This window comes from Mastomys coucha, unplaced genomic scaffold (genome assembly GCF_008632895.1).
Source record: "Mastomys coucha isolate ucsf_1 unplaced genomic scaffold, UCSF_Mcou_1 pScaffold21, whole genome shotgun sequence".
Lineage (NCBI taxonomy): Eukaryota > Metazoa > Chordata > Mammalia > Rodentia > Muridae > Mastomys > Mastomys coucha.
Genome location: NW_022196904.1, coordinates 165,094,071 through 165,111,875, shown reverse-complemented (window position 1 = coordinate 165,111,875; position 17,805 = coordinate 165,094,071). Strand labels below are relative to the sequence as shown.

The 17,805-nt window shown below is 38.9% G+C and overlaps 1 protein-coding gene across 6 annotated transcripts; it reads right to left on the bottom strand.

Annotated features, from left to right (window-relative positions):
* Positions 1–313: 313 nt before the first annotated feature.
* Positions 314–16,606, bottom strand: LOC116103753 (lipase member N). 6 transcript variants are annotated; one of them, XM_031390115.1, is made up of 10 exons: positions 16,381–16,606; positions 15,272–15,387; positions 14,572–14,689; positions 12,377–12,575; positions 10,700–10,809; positions 8,206–8,342; positions 6,024–6,170; positions 4,340–4,411; positions 3,743–3,814; positions 314–1,135 (listed from the first exon to the last, which is right to left on the bottom strand). In XM_031390115.1, the coding sequence occupies exons 2-10, from the start codon at positions 15,383–15,385 to the stop codon at positions 902–904; spliced, it is 1,203 nt and encodes a 400-aa protein (XP_031245975.1). In that variant the 5' UTR covers positions 15,386–15,387; positions 16,381–16,606; the 3' UTR covers positions 314–901. The 6 variants fall into 6 exon arrangements, with proteins under 6 accessions (XP_031245975.1, XP_031245977.1, XP_031245971.1 ...); XM_031390117.1 differs by having other exon boundaries at positions 14,572–14,747; positions 15,272–15,441; positions 16,505–16,600; XM_031390111.1 differs by having other exon boundaries at positions 15,272–15,441; positions 16,505–16,600.
* Positions 16,607–17,805: the final 1,199 nt, after the last annotated feature.

Sequence of the window (17,805 nt, the reverse complement as noted above, 5' to 3'; positions counted from 1 at the left end):
TCTTCCTTCCCTCCTCTCTTCCTACGTTCCTTTCTTTTTCCTCTGCACTTCATGTTCTAGTTCTAAATGAGGCTTTCCAGGTGCTGCTTAAAATATCACATGAATACAGATGTTATAACCTAAGATTCTTGTTTTTTTCTCACAGCTGGCTCTAATATACTGCTATCAGTTGGCCTTCTTCACTTATCTTTGTTTTGGTCTCTGTCCTATAGTAGACAATTTTAGTAATAGACAATGTATTTTTAGTTCACTTTTCCGATTGTTTTCTATCCCCTTGCCAGTCTGTCGTAGTATAATAAGCTGGAAACTTAACTTTCGATTGTATTCCATACTACTATTTTATTTTCTGTTTGTTCATGGGAGCTAAGATTTCTTTCGTGCCTTATTTATAATACCTTCTGGTCAAATTGTGAATTCAGGTAGTCAGAGTCGCACAATGTGTGTCCAAATGACTGCCTTGACAGAGCCTTTCTCTTTAGGCCACTTTCCCATGCTTATAGTTGAACAAAACAAGAGAGTGTAATATATTAAGTTCAAACCCATGGCTTTGCCCATGCTACCTACCAGAGCTACATCCTCAGCTTTTTGAGAAAGTCATTTCTTAACAATTTTCTCAATTAAGCAGTTAGTAGAGAAATGCTCACTAGATCATCTTGGGTTGGAAAGAAAGCCTGCCCCTGCTCTTCGTCCGGAGGCTAACTCCCTGACCTTTCAGACTTAGACTTTCCTTTGAGAAAAGAGTAGTACAAGTCAAATCTCTCTGGGGTGGAGCATTGAGTCCCAGGACCACTTTCGCAACAGCAAGTGAACGCTGGAGGAAAGCTCGCCATTCCCCAGGGGTTCTCCTAAGCCTCTCATAGGCCTGGAAGCAAATTTTGACTGAAAAACTGATGGACTGTATTTAGAGATATTCTTTCATCAAACCTATGATTTTACTGTATAGTCTTTGAGGGGCATCAAGGCCCCAGACAAAATCAAAATGGTTCCAATCTGGAAATTGCTTGAAGTAGCGTAGATTCGTAATCTGGGGAAGTATCCTGGCTACATCTTGAGGAGTTACGAGCACATCATGTCCACCAGCCCAAATGGCAGTGGGTACCTTCATGGTGGTCAGGTCATACAAGGGAGGGCGACTCTGTGAGAGAGAGACAAAAGGTAATCATGAAAAGACGCCTTCATTAGCAACATTCGATTTCAAATGAATGAAAAGCCTGCAAATCTTTTTTTTTTTTAAACACAGACATCTGCTGTGAGTATAGCTGTCAGACAAAGAGGGGGCGTGGATTTCCCATGCAATGTATGATCTCTCCCTTAGGGAGTTTGTAAAAGATCCATGCAAGGAAAGATAGCTAACAAGGCACTGAATCTGGACTTTTAAGGGTGTGGTGGTTTGCATGAGAATGGGCCCCATAAGCTCATATATTTGAAAACATGGTCTCCAGGTGATGGAGCTGTTTGCTATTAATTGCAAAAGTGTGGCCTTGTTGGAGGAGGTGTGTCACTAGGAGTGGAATTTGAGGTTTCAAAATCCACACCATGTTATTGTGGTCATGGTGTTATATCATATCAACAGAAAAGTAATGAAGAAAACAGGTAAAGCTGTGTGCTGGAGGGCCTCCCAGGGAAGGACCAATGTGTGGACCATATCCAGGAGCAATAAACTTACCAATGTACCAAGCTAAGAACTCTTAGAAACTTTGAAACAAAGCAGAGCCATTTTTCTGAGCCCTTGTGTTAATACAGATAACATATGAGCTGTGGGATGACTAGAGAGGGGTAAGTTGAAGATCAATTCTGTCAAACTCAGGACAAAGAGTATGGATTCTCTGAATTAAGGCTCCAGGAATGACTAAATTCCCCCAATAAAAGGAATTGGTAAAGAATCTTAGGGGGATGCCAATAGTATAGGAGGGTCAGGAAGATGAGTAGCTAATATAAGGGTGTGTGTGTGTGTGGGAAGCCCAGAGCATTACACTATAGAAATTCAGGACAGGAGGAATTGTTCCCAACTGATACAAAGGACTTCAAAAGGCAAGACTAGAAAAGCAAGTTTTCTAGAGTGCTGCATAACAGAAAAAGATCCCAAATAGATTTTTCCAAAGGTTAGGAAAGAATAGAGGGGGACGTATGCCTTTTCTACTTCTATCTTTAAAAGCATTAGAAGAAATAGTGACAGAATGAGGATTTCAAGCCATTTACGGGTGAAGGAAGGTTTGTTTGCTGACATTTTGTAAAGGATGAGGGCTCTTGAAAGGTCACAACAGTGGCTGGTACAAAAGCACTTTACAGATCCAAAGCAACCTCACCAAAATTCTTATGATTTTCTTTATAGAGAGATGAAAATGCTATAAACTTTGGAAATAAAAAAGGACACAAATAACCAAAGCAATTCTAAGCAGAAAAATAATGTTTGAGACATCACAATTTCTAATTTCAAATGTACTATAGTTAGAGTTGGACCTCTTCCCTCCTACTGGGTGGCCTTGATATGAGGCCATATGCCTAGTCTTACTGTATCTTGTCATGCTGAATTCAGTTGCTATCCCTGGGAGGCCTGCTCTTTTCTGAAAGGAAATGGAGGAGCAGTGGATCTGGGGGAGAGGGAGAAGGGACAGAAAGAGGGAAGAGAGAGGAGGCTATGCTTGAAATGTACTGAATGATAAAATAATATCATATTTTTTTTTAAAATAAGCTCTTGCTACTCATACAAAGGACCTGGGTTCACAGCACCCAGACGGCAATTTCCAACTCTCTGTGATTCAGTTCCAAGGAACAAAATATCCTATTCTGACCTCCACTGTTAGAAGTTACATACATAGTACACATATCATGCAGGGAAAATATTTACATATGTAAAACAAACAAATAAATCTTAAAAATTATGTAAGATAATTTTGTCAATATTATCATGCATTTTCAAATACTAAATGCCTGATTCTGTATCTATGTTTAATGGCGTCTTCTTTGTTTTCACAATAAAATATTTTAGAGAGTTAAAAAAATAATGCAGACATGTAGACCATCTGGATATAATAGAAGACCCAGAAATTAATGACACACACTCAAAACTGTAAAAGCCATGCACTGGAGAAAAGACAAGCTTTGCAACAAGTGGTTCTGGGGAAATTGGAGGTTCTCATATTTAAAAATGAAATAAAAACTTGGTGGCTCACACTGTAGGAAAAAGTCAATTCAAAATTTAACTTCAATGTGATTATTTAACATTTAGAAGTCCAGTCCCAATCCAAAGAAGAAGAGAAAAGTGACTAAGGGCATAGTAAAAGCTAGTGCTAAATGAGTCTACAATTCTGTTTGTTTCCATCAGAACCACCTATTTATTTAACTAGGATGTGAATAAAGATTGTTGTGAAACAATTTCCAGCTTTATTCAACTTTTTTTTTAAAAAAATTACCATTGGTTATTTCTTACTGTAATTTGAAATAAAGAAGCAAGAGTAACAGCTATGCAAAGTTAATATAAATGCTGAAGATTGAGACAAAACAATATTTATATATCTAATATCTAGCACTCTAGGTAGAATGAATGTAAGAGATTCACTCTCCTTGTCTGCTTCTTCATCTCTAAAAGTCTGCAGATTACAAAGGTCTGTAGATATATAACAATAAAAAACCCCATCCTTACAAATGTCAGAAGTTATCAGATAGGAGTGTTCTCACTCAATTTCTCATCCAAATTTCTCAAAACCCTATGCTTCGTGCAGTCGGTCTCTGAGTGGCTCACCTGGTTGTAGCGATTCATGTTTTCAGCTTCACTTCCCCAGTCGTAAGCTCTGAATTCATCAGATCGGTAAAGCTGAAATTAATGTTTTAGAGAGAGAATATTCAGTAGGAATCATCAGAATGACAGCGAGTCTTAGAGAAATGTCAGGTGTGGAGGGAAAAGGGTGCTGGGTTCCCAGCAAGAGAGAAATGTCTGATCAATATGGAGAATGCTGTCCTACAAAGAGAGGAAAATGGTTTTTCTTGGTCTGAAGGAAGAACCTCATGGACAAGTAAGCCCCGTTAGACAGTCAAATCCCAGATACCTCTCCCTCAGAGGAAGCTCAGCTTGCCTCCGTGTACCCTTTACTTCAGCTGAGGGCATATTTTACCAGCTCTAGCTTAAAATGGGATTGATTTGCCTCACACAGTTGTTATCTACCACAAAACTCTTTCTCTTGAAGTCCAGGAAAATCAACACCCTAAGAGTCAGCAAGAACAAAGTGGAGATGATATTCTCATCTTCTAGACACACGCCAATGGAGAAGGTGGATTAAGACCTTTTGCATTCATTGAAACAAATACAGGGCTGGCTGACTTTCTGTGAGAAAGATGTTACCTGTTTTATATGCAGAATGTTCTGGATAGATGATCCGGTGGGAGCATGTGACATGTACACATCCAGTCGACTCTAGGAAGTTAAAAGCAGTCAGCTAAAGAGATGAACTACATCTCTCAGAAGCAGAGAACAATCAAGTGCGTATAACCAATACTGGTGCTTTGAAGAAGACAGCAGCACCTTCTCTGTGAATATGTGTGCATGTGAAACCTTTGACTGTGAGTGGATTTAGGGTAACTTGGGATGTGTTTCCTGAGGGGGAAAAAAACAACCTTCACGAAGTCTGATTCTTGGTGTAAAGAAAAACAACCAGTGGAAGGGCTATGTGCAAACACAAGGATTATGTCTGCAGGTCCAGGATTGATATGTGCAAAACAGACATGTGGGCTGCCAAAGACTACACACCCTAGATTTCAGGTCTGCATGTTGTTATTTATCATCTTTAGGACTTTGCTCAATTTTTAAAAGATATTTGAGTTATATATATATATATGTATATATATACATATATATATACATATATATATTATCTACAGAATAAATATCTTAGCCTAGTAGACGTGGCAGGGCACACCTTTAATCCTAGCACAGGGTAGTAGGGGTAGGATCAAAATCAAGGCCAGTCTCAGCCACTGTGTGGCCATGTTTCTGAAAACCATAAAAATAAGTAAGTAAGTAAGCAAATAAATAAGTAAATAAATAAATGAATCCATTATAGCTCATGCTCTCAACCTGTTAGGTTCTTGTGGCAAGATGACATACTGTAAGAGTGTAAGCATACAATAGGAAATCAGTTTCCTTGAAAGATTATTTTAATCTTCATGGAGATCTTGGCAGTGAAAATAATGGGGGTCAAATGATACCCATCCTTGGACTTTAGATCTTAATGGCCCACGTGAAAGAAACCCATTAAAAACATCTTAACTTCTGAACAAGTTAACTTCTTGATCCGTTGTACCTCATGGGTGTAGCCTCTGAAAGCTTGGGGGAGAGGTGGGGTGGGGAACATCTCCTTTGGAAATGGATTCCTTTTAACTGTCGTGTATTCTTTCTAATTTGTAATTGCTAAATTCTCGTGGGACTATTGCAGGGAGAGCTTTGTAACCACTCGACTCCTCAAATGTGGGTTCCTTCTCCTTCTTGTATTCTCAACAGGAAATGAGTTCCTAATAAAACAGAAGTCTAACTAACTTCTTCCTAAGTAGGAGATTCCATTTCCTTGCATTCTGTACTAATCTTTTCACATTAAGCCATGGATTTTATTCAAATTCAGATTCACACATTAATGACTGCAGCCATGTAGTAAATGCACCACTTACTCAAACGTCTCCTTTCCTAGAATTTTATTTTTAAATTAATATGCCCAAATGAAGTGAACTGAAATTGCTATAAGTTGTAGCTGCTTGCAGTCACGTGAGAATTAACTTAGCCCTCATCAGGAAGCATTCGGTCTCTTAACTTTGACAGAGGATGGGCTTTTCCTTCTCCAGTTTTGATGATCATGATCTGTTGAAATACTCAATTCTTCATGCATATCAAATGCCTGCCTTTGAGGGCTAGTAACACCTATGCATTTATATAGTATATGTATTTATATATTATACATATCATATATTTATGTAGTATAAGAGATAAACATAAATCAAAAGAAAGCATCAAATGTATATATAGTTATTATACATACCATATTCATATTTTTTTTGTTGAATCCAGCCCACAGGGACATAAATTCACTACACATTGGTCGGAGTAGCTTTTTGTTGCAGACTGTGATATAAGACTTCTTTGCCTTCTTATCTTCTAAAAAGAAACCTTTGGTACCAAATATAAGCTGTGAAAATAAAGAAAAAAAAACTTTTTAGGATGTCTCCTTAAGTACCTTGTATTTCCTTCATTATAAGAGTGAACCAGTCTCTTTCTCTCTCTCTCTCTTCTCTCTTAACCTCTGACTCTTGTCTTAACTCTCCCTTCCCCCTCTTTCCACATGGGCATGGGCGGCCTCTACTTCTCTACCTTTTCTCTCATCTCTTTTCTAAAATAAAACATTTTACAACGCCCCCCCCCCAAAAAAAAGTGAACTAATTTGGCAATCTACTTATATTTGCATCTATTTTCCTTAGTTGAGTAGTGGTAGGCATCTGTTTCCAAATGCAGAAGGTCATCGTTTTAGTTCACTTCTCCAATTCCAGGGGGCTCCACTATGGAGAAGTAATCTGTCTAGACAGAGATTGCCATGTTCTCACTCTATGGTAAGAAAGATGAAAGATGTTTTCACTTTAAGATGAAATGCTACTGAATAAAAAGGAAACATGGGTCTATCTGTATTTCTTATGTACACAGTGGCTGTGTCTTTCTGCCCTAAACTAATCAGTCTTCATGACCAAAAGTGGAGAATGAAATACCAAAGAGAAGTTAGCCCTGGACATCAATCCGCAATGATGGCACAAGTACAGCCTGTTAAAATATCTAGGGCTTGTGAGTATAAGTGTGGGCAGATCACTGGTGGAGTCCAGGAACTGCATAGAAAACCAGTGTCAAGTGAATCTAAGAGTTAGGTCTTAAAGAGGCAGCACACTTCTGACAGATAGGAATGCACACCGTGATAAAATGGAAGCATTATCAGACTACATCTGATGTTTGAAAGAAGAGCAATCCATTTTACAAAACTGACGCCTTTATAGTTGGGTGTGTCTACTCCAAATTTTGTTTAGCAAACTAGTTTGCTCAGCTGAGTGTGGTGGCAGAAGATATAGAAACAGGATGATTGCTCTAAGTTCAATGATTGTAGCAATAATTTAGTGTGTGTGTGTGGGGTCTCAAAAGACCGCAAGAGAAAGAAAAAGAAAGATAGAATGAAAGAACGAAAGGACAAAGGAAAGAAAAAAGGAAGGCAGGCAGATGAATAGACAGACAAGAAACAAAATCATTTAGCCAACCCTGCCCAGATATAGATAGAAGCCAAAGTTAACTGACGACAACATATTTTGAAATAGATAGTTGTTTCATTACGTCTGCTCAAAGTAAACAAAGCAGGGAGACTGGTGTGTAACCTGTCATTTGGCTATAGGAAAAGATCTTCCTTGTGTGCTCACTAATATTTTCTCTTATTCCCTCAACTCTATCACAAAGCAGGGCCTTATCTTCTTTTTATAAGAATTATTGTGACTGTCTAATTGGCTTTCTGGTTTCATTTTCACACAAAGTCATTTTTACCATCATTCCAAAACTACAGTAAAATATTAACAAACTATTAATGTTATGCTTCAAGATATGCTATTTGCAGCCATGAGAAACTGAAACCAATGGAAGATAAAACAGAAACAACTTTTGGGTGAATAGAATTCTAAATGCACACTTGTTTATTGAACAACTACTTTACTGCTTAAAAGTGACCAATAAGTATTTAGATGAATACTTGAACTATAAGATATTGAGGTGCTGGAATAAATCTAGGTGCTTTAGTAGAGTAAACTCATGGGTAAAATGTAAATTAGTGAGGGGCTTCTAATGTCAAACCAAGGCATTCATAATCATATGTAATCTGAAGAATGTCTTTTGAACTCATTGAGTTGCCCAACAAAACAGACCATTAAAATGAATGAGTAAATAATAAACTGGTGTGGAACTCAGCTCAGCTCAAGTCTACACTCGGCTCTCTGTAAGTGACTGAATCTAGTACATTTCATATGATACCTACAGATGCTATGACACAGATATACACACATGCATACATTCAAGTACATCCTCATGGACTCACGGATTTTGTCTAAAGTTCTTATTTCTATTTTATACAGATTATAAAAGAATGAGGATCTATAATACAAGATGAGATCCTGAGATAAAATTTGGCAAAACGAGGAGCCTACCTTGATTATGGATTTTGGAAGTAGAAAAAAACTGGTAAAAATGCTTGTGGGATATTTGAACGAGATCACAGGACCCAAGGCAAAATTCATTTTGATTCTTTGTGCCAGTTCAGGTATAGTGGAAAAGGCTACAAACCCTGGGAGAATAGGAGACAAGACAATCTCGTAAAAATTCGATATACGTATGCAAAATTTTAATCAATGGGAGCAAGAGGGTTTCTGCATTATTGTACTTTGGCTTCCTATTGCAGTGATCAAGGGGATGAACTGGAAAGGTTCTCTGTTCTGCCAAGATAATCTGCCTTAAGTTCTAGCGAGTCACAAGTTTATAATTTTCTTTAATGCTATTGCTAAACAACTTAACTCATTTAGAGGAGATGGTAGTTGCTGACGGGTGAGGAATGATCTGCTAAAGGAGCTACTGCTTGGTGACCTGTAGGAACCTTATTTCCTGAGCACACAAGCATGCTGGTCATCTACAATTCTAAGATGCTTGTTGAGTCACGAAGCTTCTAGAAGTAAACAGTGAGTTCACAAGACACAAACAAAGCAGTTCTTTCTACAGTTGTTTGCAAGTATCCCTCACGTTTTCGTGTCTATTATAGAGTAATATTTCATTGCTATTGGCCCTGCTGCCTTCCTGGATATTCAGACCCTACCCACACTGTTTCCAGCTTTCCAAAGTGAAGATATTTTTCTTGGATCCACAGTGATACCAGAAAGGCTTAGGTGTCTCCATTTTTTTTTTCGGTAGTGGCATGGCACCCATTTATATCCTTGAGGAAAAAGGTAGGGATCAGTATTGTACCTGAGGAAGCTATGGTGGGTATCTGGGTAGTTCACTATCCCAAGATGCATTGTTCAGTCTCTGCTGGAGACATACTCACAAGGACTCCTGGAAATTACGTACTGAACTGCTAACACTGTTTGAATCATGGGAATTAACTGAGCAACTGACTCTGCCAGGTACACAATTTGCCTTCCGAGGATGTTTGGAAATGTGTGGGAATGAGTTCCTTGGTTGCCACAACGACAGACAGTGCACTTTATGGACATGTGCTCGCTAGAGTCAGAGCTAGTAAACGACTTCCAAACAATGGATCAAACTAAGCATGTTCATGCCCAAATGTGACAGTTGTAACAGGGTATGATGGTCTCATTTACTGTATTTTCCTTGAAGCTCAGTAAGTATGTTAAGTCCTGCCCACTTTCCTGGATGCACGTCTCATCCTTCCCCCTTATACTGTGTCCTCAGTGTCTGCATCCCACTGGTGGGGTCTAACAAACCTGCTCTCAATCCGTGTTCTGCATCAGTGGTGTTGTTTGGGAGACCATGGGAGAAAGAGTACTGAACACAGATCCCTAAACATAGCAAATGTTCCGGAAGTACTGGATATGATATAATTATGATGTATTTGTCTGGCCTTCTTTGGGTCTCTTATTGGTATGTTGATAATCTTTTTATCTGTGTTCTCTCCTGCTCACTTGCTCTCCCAGGCTTGTAAAATGCCTATAAGCATTTCTCTTTGGTGATTAATAGTAATGGCAATGATGGATATGCTTGTGCAATATGGAAATATTATAAGATGCATTTCTTTTCTTGCTGTTTTACCCAACCTAAAATGTCACAACGTCACATGACTAAGTCTCCTAAAGACTCTTCAGTGGAAGATGAGTAACAAATTCAAAACTTGCTCTTACTTCATCTGTATTTATTTTCTTTAAACTTTTATTTGGAACAAGAGCTTTGATTTCTTTTCAAAATGGTCAGTGGAAAGTTTGGAGTAAATGTGCGACTCGGTTACCACTGAGCCCTTGGCTGGAATGTCTGAGCCCCTGGGATCTAGGCCCAGTGTTACAGATTAAAACAACAAACAAACAAACAAAAAACAAATACAACCAAATGTCTAGGAAATCATAATGTCTACACTTGAAAATAGAGAACAAGTTAAACTGTCTTGTTTTATGCATCTAAATGCTGCTTTGTAAATGCTAAAGCAGGTCATAAGGCTGGCTGATTTATTAGAGCAAGTTTCAGTGTTTCAGCTCACACACACATGTGACCAATTAGTTTCCATTTGCTCAGTTTACACGAGCCTCTCCCTTTTAATTTATTTAAATTACACTGGGTTGTGAGGCAGGTGTGACTGATAGGGATTTTAATCTTTTGTTGACATTGTCCTCTTGCCTTAGGCTTTGTCCTCTCTGCTTAAAAGGGCACCTGGAACCCTTATCTGTAGAATTATCTCACTGAACTTTGGACATAAACTATTTCTGGAAACTTATGTCACCATGACATGTGTGTGACTGTGCCCCAAAAGGAGGGAAGATTGGATTCATAGTCATGGCCCCTGGACTACAGGTTCCCAGATACACAGAATAGGAAGATTTTTCTCAGCACAGGATAGAGAAAGAAGGGCATCCATTAAAAAAGAGCAAGCAATTACTTCAATCCAATTTAACGGACTGACAACATTAACTCTTGTAAACATACCTATTGTAGTGCCGAGTGAATGTCCAATGAAGTACAACTTCTCCTGTCCTGTTTTATTCACAATGAAATCTATTATCCCTGGGAGGTCGTACTTGGCCATTTCATCAAAGCTGCAAAATGAAACAATCTGTAAATACATACAACTATACTTTTAAAACTCAGGCACTTGCTTGATTCTGTTTCACACAGAAACCCTGAGCGATCTGCTTATTTGGTGTGTATAACATTATCCACCCAGTTAAATGTAGATGATCGCAACTTTGTATGCATTTATTCTGTTTACTTTCTGACAACAGGAAAGGCTGTAGGACTAAGTAAGCGTGTTCTCTCAGGCCGGCCTTCTCCCTTCTCACACTCCTTTCTATTTCCTTCTCCTGTTATCATTCTCTCTGTGTCTGCCTTTCTCTGTCTCTGTCTCTGTCTGTCTCTGTCTGTCTCTGTCTGTCTCTCTGTCTCTGTCTCTCTCTCTCTCCTGAATCCCCTATGGTATTGACAACTGTTAGTCAATACCCATCCTTGTCAAGTATGATTCTGTCACTAGTTGAGTAACAAGAGAAGTTGTTTAAATGTCCACTTGAGAAATGAACTACAACAGAGCTTAGATTGTATGGAAGAAATGACTTGACCGTTAGTAAGTACTTAACCTGATGTTCTCAGTGTGTGTGTGTGTGTGTATTCAATATCCTATAACGCCAATACCAAAATCTTACGTTCAACTAGTATCCATAGAGGAGAACAAAAAGGACCGTATTACAATCAGTAGGATCAAGCACCCCATGAACTTGTAAAATTCACACAGGAGGAGATCAATAAATTGATCTGACGAAGTGTGAGAGAATTGTTGTGGTACCTCACAGGGAAATAGCCCCACATTTCCTGCTAAAGATTAGAAACCCAGAGTGTTTCTGTAATAGTGCCCCCCTCCTCCACAGCTGGAACATTAACTCTTTGTTCCTTTTCTCTGCCAGCCCTACTCAGGGAGTGATGACTATTAACTGGTACAAAAATGATGTGATCTCTGTCCTTGAGCAGGATGCCAGTCAACTTGGTACTTAGGTCCTTTGGAAGGGAAGCCTATGAGGGACCACCCAGGCCTCTTAGTGAGAGCAGAAAATAGTTTACTAAAATAAATTGTCAAAATATCAAAAGAAAATTTTATTTACTGTTCATTAATATTTTTAAAACATCCTACCAGAGCTTTTCTTAAAAGGGTATGCTATATAATCTTTCTCTCTTCCCTTCTATGGGTCTCTTTTATTTTTTGTTGCTGTCTATTTATTTGTTATTTGATGTACAGTCATGTTATTTTAACAAGGACCTGACTATGGCTGGTCTGGAATTCACAATATAACCCAGGCTAGTCTCTAACTCATGGAAATCCTCCTCCCTCCCCAGTTCTGACATTAAAAGTGTGAGCCACCATACCTGCCAATATGGAATATAATCTCAGTTACAATTTTTAAAATAAGTATAATATCCATACCATTTTTCCAAAATGGATTGTCTAAGAGAAAAGATTTGAAAAAGACACCAGCAGAATCAAATTTTATTTCTGCTTTCCACTTCAGGAAATATTAGAAGCCATAGTTATCTTATGACCTGAAATATTATGCATTAGCCACAAGTTTGTATTTAAAGGAACCCCCTCCAACCTGGCAGAAATTTTATGCAATTTACCTAAAAGCCCAGAATTTCTCTTCGTTCGCTGAGAGAGTTTTATGTCTCCTTGACCAAGTGTTCCCCCGACTGTTTCCCATCCAGACATCAAAACCTGCATCTGCTAGAAGGAACCCGAGGCTTCCATTGGCGAAATTCTCAAGCCAGTAGGCATTGTCTGCAAACAAGGCATGCTGCATATATACAACAGGCCGGGGACCTGGGTGGGAAGAGAGAAAGCAAGAGAAATTTACATCCAGGGACATTATAGAAACACACACACACACACACACACACACACACACACACACACAGCACGTCTCCTCCTCTTGTCACTAGTATATTAGTGTATTGTATTTATATCACCCCTGTCAGAGGACGCACAACATCAAGGTATTGAGATGACTATTTGCGCATGCGTCAGCTTCTTGACTTGCGAGGGAAATTTACAACTAACTTCTATTTTGAGGAACATTTTACAGATTTTGTGCAAACCAAGCTTTAAATAATTAAGTAACTTTTCTAAATCGTCTACTTGGTCACAAGTTTCAGAGCAGAAATGCCTCATTGTGTTGCCAAGTCCAAACACACACCTGTGATGGTTCCCCTCTACGCATGCGTTTATAGGTATCGCTTCATGATGGTTTGGCTTGCAGTTTTCCAGCCGTACCATGGTTACAAATCAATCTATATTCACTATAAGCCATACTTTAATTCCGATCGTAATTTTTTCTTGGGCTAACTATGAGTGTTATGATACTTTTTCTAGAAGCCACACAGGACAGACTTGAACTTTCCCTCCTAGAGAGCCAGGAGCTCACAAGTGCACAGCACTACGGTGCACTGTGGCTTTGAACTATATTCAGTTACTTAGGTGCATTAAACAATCTTTTTCTCCTGGTATTTTCACTTTACATTGGATTTGTTAGTGCATAATCCTATTCTTTGTTGAGTAGCATCTACATGCCTGTCTCGGAAGAAGCTCAATGTAAAAGTTTTGATGGTTAATACAGTTCTTTATTAGTTTTAAGGAGAAAGAGGAGGGACGGGTAAGCAGGCACAGATTAGGTCCTTGCTGGATTTTCACCCTATTCTTCAGCTTTTGCTCATGGGGAGGGGGGCATTTGCCAACTATGAAAGCAGAATAAACTCTGGCCATCCTTCTACCCAGTCCCAAGTTCCCGAGGGACAGATTACTCAGTGGAATGGGAGGAAGTAAGGCTGTTGATTAAAACACAACAAAACAACAACAGCAGCAGCAAAACCAGCACTGTAACTTAAGGATGTAACAGTCCAGGCTGGTCAGTCTGCCCACATTTAAACTCTGTTTTCGTCACCTATTATTTAAATGACTCTGTGCCTGTTTCTGAAGCTGCCTGGTCTCATCATCTTGAAATGGAGATGGTTAGTGTTCTGAGAGCTTTAAGTGATTAAAAATGTACATTAGTAACATAGCTAGCAAGTGGTTTTGAACTTCATATCTTTACAAATTTTTCTCTCCTTAAAGTTATTTCTATAAAATTCTTCTCTCCATAGCTCTTTCTCCCTGTTGCCTGATTTAACAAAGACAAAACTAAAATCAATCAATCAATCAACAAACAAACAAACAAAGATCCAGGAGGCTCTTCTAATTTGAAATGTAGGTAACAGTGCATAATTTTTAATCCTCTCCTAGAATAGATATTCCATTATTCCATTACAATGTGTCTGTTGGCTACTTGACATTTAAATCTAACTTGAAAAACTATATTTTGTCCACACACCACTCTGAGTTTTCATTTGGGAGCCCTTGAATCATGTATCTCTTTAGAAGAGGGGCAGAATGTAGCACACTATGATTCTGGTGGTCTGGGCTACCCCTGAATAAGCTTGGTAGGAAAGAGGCTGCAGGACCAATCTGGTAAGCAGAGATCAATGAATGGGCTATCCTTGATCTTTTGCAAATCTTTTGTTTACACTTACTTCACTCTCAGCATAGGCTGGGTGCAGTTAGCTTTCCCTTTTAGAATATAAGTTCATACTTTTGCATGTTTGATTTCTTCTAGAATCTGTCTTGTCCTTTGAGTCTTTAGAGAAGTGTGTGTGTGTGTGGGGGGGGTGGGATGAACTTCCTCATTAGCCATTAAAAGGCCACTGCAGTAACTTAAACCAATTTGAATAGCTAGCATTAAATTTCAGTCATGTATGTTTCTCCCCAAAAGGCACATCTCCTGTACCTGTCTGCCCGGTCTGTGCTCTCCCATGGGGAATCCGGTTGATGCCAAGAATGTACCCGTCAGCGGTAGTGATGTCATACTCTTCACTGGGGTAACCATTGTACATGATTATTTCACTCTGTAGAGGACATAGAGTTATTTGTAACTCCTCCTCTTAGGAGACACCAGAAGAAAAACTAGACAAAGTGATAAACAAGTTAATGGGGGTAGTTTATATCAACCCCCCATTATACAGCTACAACTATAGCTGTAGATAGTTATAAAATTAAATTTGTTACATAAGTCATTATAAAAATAAAAGGATGCTGGGAAGTATCTACTAAAATATTGGGGTGCATATTTAGCATTGATTTTTTCTGACAAAGTTATATTTACTTGCTACCTGCCTTTTGACTCTCCTCTAGGCTTTAGAGATGGTAAAATTCCATGCCAAAAGAATTCTGTCATGAAATAGCCAAATAGGTTTAAAAGCATGAATTTAAAATTTTATATATAAAATACATGACATAATACGTTCTGCCTTTTACAGCTATAAAGAATCAGTCATTTAGTCAAAGAAGCCAATTTACCAACTTGACAGTTACAAAAAAATTACAAACCGTTTCTGTTATCTAAGAGTTTTGCCACAGGAGGGCTAGACCTTTTATAATCTTACCACCCACTAATCCATTTTCTTTGAAGCAGTTTGTAGGAGACTTACAGCATTCATCCACACTTCTGGATTAATTTTATTTTCAAAATCCAAGAATCCACCAGCGCTTAAGGTTCCAGGTATCAAACAAGCTGTTGTTAAAAATAGCCACATCACAGGCATGCCTGGCATAAAACATTTAATGTTCGTGGGTTAATCTTATCCATCTCTGTTGATGACTAGAATTAAAATAGAAAAGGGGAGTGATGACAGGGAAGGCTGGTGCTTCATGGAAGAACCAAATACAGGGGAAGTTACTTGGAGTCTTAGTCATCTAAGCCAGTGAGCATGGCCTTTTCAAGGCGTATTTTAAGTTTTTTTTTTTTTTTTTTTGATGACCTTGTCTTTGTTCAGTTGTTAGTTTAGAAGACAAGTAGTGGGGTCATCTGCATCCTGCCTTTCAGCCCAGAGAGCAAGCAGAGACAATGAACAGATGGACTTTCCACCAAGTCATCACACTTGCCTTCAGTGTCTAGGGATGTGACACTTCCCGGTGCACACTTCCAAAGTCCCGCCTTGCACGTTTCCACATACAGCCACACTCCACTGCCAAGGCCACCACCGTCTGAGCAATCAAACTCATCTCCTGGCTGCTCCTAACATCAGCCTGTAAGTTTCCACCTCTTCACAAACAGGCTGCTCCCTGACTGTGGGTAAGGATGCTAACCGCCTTGTGTCCTAGTTCTTTGTTAGTAGCAGTAAGATAAACATCATGATTTTTCTCACAGTGTGACCTTGAGGATGAAGGGACCCAACAGACATAACACACTACAGTGTAAGTTCCCTACAAAGGTTTCTATTAGTTTTCTTACTGTTAGAATAAGACACTGATACCAGAAATCCATTACTATATATCCAATTGATGTCTAAATTTTAAAATCACACTTTTCTGCTTATGAATATCAGTTTGCATATATGCTATATCTATTCTAAAATCCTATCTGTGTATGTTATATATAATTTAAAAACTGGAACTAATAATAGTATCTATTGAAAACATTTAAGACATAGCCTTCAATGTCTAAGTTACATTACTTAAATATAGGAAAGCTCCATAAATTTGTTACTAATAGTATCCTTGCTGACAAGTAGCAAAGCAAAGGCTTCAAGACACTTACGATCTGACCAAGGTCACAGAGCCAACAGGTCTAGGAAGGGCATGCAGAGAGTCCCATTGCAGAGCCCTTGCTCCTGATGGCCACTCTTATCTGTCTCCTGGTTGGGATGAATCTCCGTTCTTACCTGGTTAGGTGAGCGTCATCTGTCCAGAGCACTCCTGCACTTTTGCTTTTGACATCAGGCTGAAGAGTGAGCTTTGTCTGCAGTGACAGTTAGAAGCTAGAGAAGTGACAAACAGGAAGCTGGTGGAAATGAGGAAACCTTGGAAAACGACACACCTAAGGCGGCTCCCTAGCACACCAAATGCGTGATGCACTTGTAGGTTGGGAAATAGTGGTCGACATGATGCCAAGTAATCATTCTGGCTGACTCACTGATGGTCAGTTGGGAGGAATCAGCAACAATTTCACACAACTGCTTCAAACGGGGAAGCAGAGTGTGTTCAGAATCCTATTGGACAAAAATCAGAGATAACAGCATGTCCTCTCCTAAACCTGCAGCATCACAATGAGAACCCACAGAAACAATGTATGAAAGCATTGGTGTTGGCCCAGTAGTGTGTAGGGAAGCCCATGACTGTGAGTCAGCTGAGCTGCAATCCAATTCTTGACATTGAAGCAGGGGAAGTGTGGTAGAGCAAATTCACCCACATGTCAAAGGACGTCGACCTGGAGTAAACTCTGGCAGCAATCAGTTTGACTGTGGATCTTGAAACCATTTAACTTCATCCCTAAAGAAGGTAGAGATGGATGCCTACAAGGCTGAGGACACGTTAGCTCTAAATTCCACATGGGCAGCACACAAGGGAGGTAAATGTGCTGCATCCTTCTGTTCTCTTGGTAAATCTACAGAAGCTAAGCTGCCAGCACAGTACAGGCATTTATGATTTTTACCCCGAAATCCTTTCAGAAATCAAACTATTATCTATATTTGTCCAAATCATAGGATCCATTTCAGTTGAGAAGGAAATTTCATGCTGATTACACAAATGTGAACTAAAAGGTGAGTCTCAGCTTGTCGGAGCAAGAAGAACTTACTCAATACTCCACACTCATTTAGGCTTTGTTGAAAGATTCAGACATACTTTGTTCTGATTGACAGCGTGATGGCAGAGGTAGCTGCACGTGTTTGAAATGGCTCATAGCCTTGGACTATTAACCAACACTTTCTATAAATTTTTATGGGCTTTTTGGCAAGTTCTAGAATGCACAATGTTGTTGTTTTGTTGTTGATTTGTTGTCATGACTTCAAACAACAAAAAAACACTAGTAACATTAACCTTCCTAGAACTTACCAAAAAAAAAAAAATCCATAAAAGTTTGAATTAGTCTCCAAAATATTTTTCACTTTGATTTATATTTTAGCAACCTGAGGAATTCTTCTTGTTGTTTTGCTTGTAGAGAAACAATATTATGCCAAATGAA

Coding starts and splice junctions, on each gene's coding strand:
- LOC116103753 (XM_031390111.1), bottom strand. CDS start 15,394: ATGCCAGGCATGCCTGTGATGTGGCTATTTTTAACAACAGCTTGTTTG. Junction 14,690..15,271: donor CAGAAGTGTGGATGAATGCT/GTAAGTCTCCTA, acceptor TGTCCTCTACAG/AGTGAAATAATCATGTACAA. Junction 1,136..3,742: donor ACATGAATCGCTACAACCAG/GTGAGCCACTCA, acceptor TCTCTCTCACAG/AGTCGCCCTCCCTTGTATGA.